This window comes from Coenobita brevimanus, chromosome 21, assembly GCF_032717465.1.
Source record: "Coenobita brevimanus isolate Jiangsu-jjx chromosome 21, ASM3271746v2, whole genome shotgun sequence".
NCBI lineage: Eukaryota > Metazoa > Arthropoda > Malacostraca > Decapoda > Coenobitidae > Coenobita > Coenobita brevimanus.
Window position 1 is genome coordinate 28,920,154 of NC_136974.1, and position 6,635 is coordinate 28,926,788.

The 6,635-nt window shown below is 42.9% G+C and overlaps 1 protein-coding gene across 1 annotated transcript; it reads left to right on the plus strand.

The window, feature by feature from the left end:
* The first annotated feature begins 3,276 nt into the window (after positions 1–3,276).
* Positions 3,277–4,041, plus strand: LOC145392134 (uncharacterized). The gene has a single exon (XM_080266585.1). It carries the CDS (start codon positions 3,277–3,279, stop codon positions 4,039–4,041), a length of 765 nt encoding a protein of 254 aa, XP_080122711.1.
* Positions 4,042–6,635: the final 2,594 nt, after the last annotated feature.

Genomic DNA, 6,635 nt, shown 5'->3' on the forward strand with positions numbered 1-6,635 from the left:
AAGCTTACTGGCTTGCCCTCAAATGTGCTAACTTCAGCACTGAGGTGGCTAACACACAAACTTTCAAACAGTTGCCGCTTCAAAAATCAACTAAGAAGGTACACGGGTAGTCTGAAATAAACTAGGAAGCATAATTTAATGTCTTAACTCCAATTTTACTCGCCACGTTGCCACCTTGGAAGTTCTCGTTTACTCGTATTCGTTACGGAAACGTTTACTTTTGTAAAATTTTATGAACAGCCTTGTATTTCTACTATATTTTAGCCTGCTAAAGAAAATTTTCTTCTGGAATTATTCAGTGTTTTTAAATGGAAAAACCGTTATCGTAGTTATGAATATTTAAATTTGTTACACGAAAGGGGGGGGGGACTCCGGTTGCGTTTATCCTACTGTCACATTCCAGTACTATTTTACACCATAAACAGGTGACGATCGCCTGGCGTGAACAGCAAATTTATTATGGTACGGAAACGGGAACGTCAGATGCTCACTTTCGTCCATTATGGCGTTAACTTTTTTTTTTTTTTCATAGGCCTTAGTGGCACCGCCTAGGGATCGGCAGTCGGGTAAATCACTCTGTCGGGGGTAATTTAGTTTTCGGTGGGTAACGATACTCATCCATTTACAACAGTAAGAAAGCAACGTTACAAATTATATATTTAAGAAATTATTGCTATATCCAAGTCACTAATCGCATCACATGTAGCCTAGTCACCCCTTTGGCCTCCCTCATCCCTTGCCTCCTCTCTTCCAGACAAAGCAACGCCATTCAACGCTCCCGTGGCTGTCCCTATTGTCTCCCCTCTTCATGCGAAACTATATATTACTTTAAAATTCGTTAATTCACTTATACATGTGTATATGGTGTGGCAAGTGTATTGACCTCAGTATTTCACAACAAAAAGTGTTTTCGTATACTTTGAAGCATTAGGTGAAAACTAATATTCTATTATGAGGATAATACTCAAGTGAAAATAAATCCATTATTTTAATAAGGCGTATTAATTATCAAAATTAGTGTAAAAGAAAACATCAAAATGTGTTGTGTACTATACTTCCCATACTTTGATAGTACATGGAGAAATGTGGTATTATGCATATAAATTTAAAACTGGCTTACTTAAAGGCTTATATATCCAATTTATATTCTGCACTGCTTCAAAAATAAAATCGTGTGCTGAAGAAGAGCCACGCCAGGGGTTATCAATGTTTCATTTCGCCCATGGTCATTACTGAAATTTCTTCGTACCAACCAGACGGAAGCAGCTACTCCCGAAACAGACTTTTTGACCCCAGGCAGCCCTACTGCAGCCCCTTCGACCCCAACCAGCACTTTTGCAGCTCCTTCGACCTCAGCTAGCACTACTGCAACACCCTCGACCCCAGCCAGCACTACTGCAACACCCTCGACCCCAGGTAGCACTACTGCAACACCCTCGACCCCAGGTAGCACTACTGCAACACCCTCGACCCCAGCCAGCACTTCTGCAACACCCTCGACCCCAGCCAGCACTTCTGCAACACTCGACCCCAGCCAGCACTTCTGCAGTTCCCTTGACCCCAGCCAGCACTTCTGCAGTTCCCTTGACCCCAGCCAGCACTTCTGCAGTTCTCTTGACCCCAGCCACCACCTCTGCAGCCCCCTCGACCCCAACCAGCACTTTTGCAGCTTCCTGGACCCCAGCCAGCACTACTGCAGTTCCCTTGACCCCAGCCAGCACTTCTACAGCCCCTTCGACCCCAGCCAGCACTACTGCAGTTCACTCGAGCACAGCCACCACTTCTACAGTACCCTCAGTTTCAATAATTTGCATTGCCTCTCCGGCAATATCAACAGAGAAGAGCACCACCAACTGATCCAACATTTTGGCTATCTCCCATTACAGACAGCTTCAGGACTGAGATGGTACGCAGAGGACCATTTATTGCTAAAAGAAATTACAAATATCCAAAAAATAAAGGTGGAAGAGCATTTCACGAAGGTCTGTTATTAAGAAAAATGCCTAATGATGAGAAAATTCCAAGAAGCTGGCTCATATATTCAGAATATACAAATTCCGTATTTTGTTTTTGCTGCAAGTTGTTTCAGACTAAAAATATGAAATTCATAGAACGAGGTGTAAATGACTGGTCAAACATCAATGCACTGATTCGCAGTCATGAGTGCAGTCCAGACCACTTAAAATCCATGGTGATCTGGAAAGAGCTGCAACTGAGGTTGCAATTGGGCAAAACAATTGACAAGCAAGAGATGTCATTGACGGAGGTAGAAAGAAAAAGGTGGCGGAATGTGCTCACACGCTTAGTGTGCATCATTCAGTCACTTGCAGAGGGAAATCTAGGTTTTAGAGGATCCTCTGACAATCTGTATGAGCCAAATAACGGGAATTTCCTCAAAGAAGTGGAACTGTTAGCCAAATTTGACCCAGTCATGGAACAACATCTAGCAAGAATTACAAATAACAGCACACACATTACCTAGGCAAGCATATCCAGAACGAGCTGATCCAGATAATAAGGAACAAATTGATGGAGGCCATTGTTATAAAAATCCGGCAGTCAAAATATTTCTCTCATATTCGATTGCACCCCAGACATTAGCCACCAGGAGCAAATGTCCATCATTGTTAGGACTTTGAATCTGGAGAACACGCCAGAAATCCAGGAACATTTCCTTGGGTTTGTGGTTGTGGAGGAGACAACCGGATTAAACTAGTCTACTGTGATACTGGAAAAACTGAAGGAGCTTGATATACCCTTTCAAGATTGCAGGGGTCAAGCTTACGATAATGGAGCAATTATGAAGGGGAAAAGACAAGGCGTTCAAGCTCGACTTCTGAAAAAACCCAGGGCAGTGAATGTTCCATGTGGGGCACATACACTGAACTTGGTAATTGCAGTTGCAGCAAAAATATCAAGGGATACTGTTGGATTTTTTGGGCATCTCCAGAAATTGTTTACTTTCTTTTCAGCTGCCACACAAAGATGGACTGTTCTCAGAAAACATGTACATCTCACAGTAAAGTCTTGAAGTGACACCAGATGGGAGAGTAGATTGCAAAGCATCCATGCAGTCAGACACCAGGCAACTCAGATCAGAGATGCCCTTGTAGAGGCTCGAGAGAATGTGTCTGATCCTGTTGCCAAAGTGGAAGCCCAGGCTTTAGCAGAGCTGCAGAGGAAGTTGGATCCTACCGCTTCTTGATTTGTTCTTTTGTCTGGTGTGATATTGTAACTATTGTCAACCAGGTCAACAAACTGCTTCAGGCAGCTTCCATGCAATTAGATGTTGCAATTGATCTGATAAATAAAGCCAAGACCTCCCTTGCACTCTACAGAGAATCTGGTTTTGCTGGAGCACAAACCACTGCCAAAGAGTTGTGTGAAGATATGAATGTTGAGTCACAACTGAAACAAAAACGGATCAGGAGCACAAAAAGGCATTTTGCTTATGAAGCTGCAGATGAGCCAGTCGGCGATGCTCTCAAGAATCTTGAGATTTCATTTTTTAATGTGGTAGTGGACTCGGCTTTAGGTTCATTAGAAGATAGATTCCATTCCCTCAATGAGGTGCAGGAGAAATTTGGAGTGCTGCTGAAGTTCAACAATATAGAGAAAATTTCTCATGAATCACTGAAAAGTCAGTGTGCAAAAGTAGAGACGACTTTGAGCTGCAATGGTGAATCAGATATAAATGGACTTGAACTGGCACAAGAAATTCAGAACCTTCCTTCAGTACCACTCCAGACAACAGCACTGGAGATGCTCCCTTTAATCCACGTAAAACAACTGGAAGAACTGTACCCCAACCCGTGGATAGCACTTAGGGTAGCTGTGACACTTCCAGTTACTGTAGCCTCCGCGGAAAGAAGTTTCTCCAAATTGAAGCTAATCAAGACCTACTTGCGTTCAACGATGAGTCAAGAACGCCTGAGTGGACTTGCTGTCATTAGCATCAACAGAGAGCTTGGGAAGCATCTCAACTATGATGATGTAATAGACGACTTCGCATCAAGAAAGTGGAGGAGGGTGAAAGTCTAAATTAATTGCTAATATTCCTTGTTTAATAATGATGATATTCATTATCGCTATTTATAGTATAACATTGAATATTAAAACTTTCTGTGGATAATGATTACTTATATATGAGAGCCTACAGCGTTTTGGTGTAAAATTCAGAATTATTACCGATTATAATGATATTTTTACTGATGTTACATGTTTTTGTTTTAGTGTTTTTGTTCCAACATATATGTTACTATTCGGCATTTTAGCTATAATTTTTTTCCTTTTCTAATAGTAGTAGCCTAATTCATAATATTAAAAAAAATATAATGCTGTAGCGTTTTTGTCACTATGGAGTTATTTGGCAATGACAATTTCTGTTTTTATATATCTGAATAATGATTATATGTAAATTATAGTTTCACTCAAGATATCATTATTTTATCTTTATTCAGAGAATAAAAGATTATGCAGTACAAGTTTTTTTACTTTACATTGCTCAGGATAGGGATATAACTTGGGGGATGAATATGTAGGGTAGGGGGATTAATGCAAACAAAGATGGGGGGGGGCCTCCAAAGATCCAGCGTAGGGCCTCAGAAAAGCTAGGACCGGCACTGGACTGAAGTTTGTCAGATGCTGTCGTGTGGAGGCTTTCGTCTGACAAAATGGATGAGCAACAGCAGGGTGCTTAGCTCAATACCCACAGAAGAACGAGCTAAAGAAGTGAAGAGGATGAACCTTGATCAAGATATTCTACCAGTTGAACGTGCGCTGGGTCTTTTAATGGAACACTGAAGATGACAAATTGGGTATTAGAACAAAACCGAAAAGGAAGGAAAGCACGAAGCGAGGATTGCTTAGTGTGTTGAGTTCAGTATACGATCCTTTAGGTCTTGTTTCTCCCTTTGTGTTGGTAGCTAAGAAGATATTTCAGGGAGTGCAGACTAGGTAAAGGTTGGGACGATGAGCTGACTCCACACAGCAAACAAAGGTGGAAAAAGTGGTTGGAAGACCTGCCAGGATTAGAAGAATTTGGAATTGGTCGCCGTATCATACCACCAGACTGGTACGGTCATTAGCTATCAGCTGCATCATTTCTGTGATGCCTCCGAGGAGGCATACGGAGCTGTGAGTTATGTGAGAATAAAGAATGAAGCAGGAAGAATCCACTGTACCTTGTTAACAGCCAAATCTAGGCTGGCACCAATGAAGCAGTTAACAATCCCTAGATTGGAACTCCTGGCAGCAGTAGTAGCAGTAAAATTGGACACTACACTGCGTCAAGAGATGGAAGTAAAGCTCCAAGAATCTGTCTTTTGGACTGATAGTATGATTGTTCTCCAGTACATTAAGAATGAGTCTAAGAGGTTTCACACCTTTGTTGCCAACAGAGTGGCAGCAATTCACAGTGGATCCCGTGCCGTACAGTGGAGGCACGTGAGCACGAGGCTGAATCCTGCTGATGACTCATCACGAGGGCTGACTGGAAATTAAATGATCACCAATGCAAGATGGAAACAGGGGCCGGAGTTCCTCTGGCAAGAAGAAGTAAAGTGGCCAGAGTGCCCTGAAGAAAATCCTGAAATCTTGAACAATGACAAAGAAGTGAAACAGATGCCGACGGCATTAACAGTATCTCAGGTCACTGAGAGTGCAACTGACAGGCTAATAGGAAGCTTCTCAAGCTGGTTCCGTATGAGGAAGACTGTAGCATGGATCCGTCGATTCGGAGCATGACTTAAAGAAAGAAAACCTGCTTCATGGTGCCTGAAGGGCAAGGATCTTGAAGTTACAGACTTGGAAGGAGCTGGGAACGCTATACATAGGTACATCGAGAGAAAGCATTATGGTGCCGAGATACAAGCACGTAGAGCACAAGGACGTGTGCCCTCAAATAGTCCAGTCTACCGCTTAGAACCTATATGCATGATGACGACCTGCTGAGAGTAAGAGGTCGCCTTCATATGGCACCACTCACTGAGACGCTAGGCATCCAGTGATATTGCCACGACAACACCATATAGCAGAGCTAATTGTTAGGGAAGCTCAAAAGAATACAGGGCACGCCGGGCGAGAGCATGTTGCAGAAACTGTCCGGCAGTGCTACTGGATACCCAAGTTGCGGCCACTGATTAGTCAAGTAACAAGAAATTGCATTACTTGTAGAGGTAGAGGACCGATGGGTTCACAGCAAATGGCCCAGCTACCTCAGGAAAGAGTGACTCCTAACAAGCCTGCCTTCTCGTATGTGGGGATAGATTGTTTTGGGCCCTCCCTCGCGAAGAGGGGACGGTCCCAGGAAAAGAAATACGGCTGTATCTTTACATGCTTAACAGTGCGAGCCGTACACATTGAAAGGCTGAACTCACTTGATGCAGATTCCTTCATAAATGCTTTGGTCAGATTTATGGCGAGGAGAGGAGCTCCCGAAAAGATTCGTTCAGACAATGGCACTAACTTTGTTGGGGCTGAGAGAGAGAGAGAGATAAGAAAAGCCCTGAATCAGTGGAATGAGTCAAAGTAAAGGATCAGCTTCTTCTCAAGCACATCAAGTTGGAGTTCAACCTCCTACAGCTTCACATATGGGAGGGATATGGGAGAGACAGATAAGAACAATCAGAAAGATT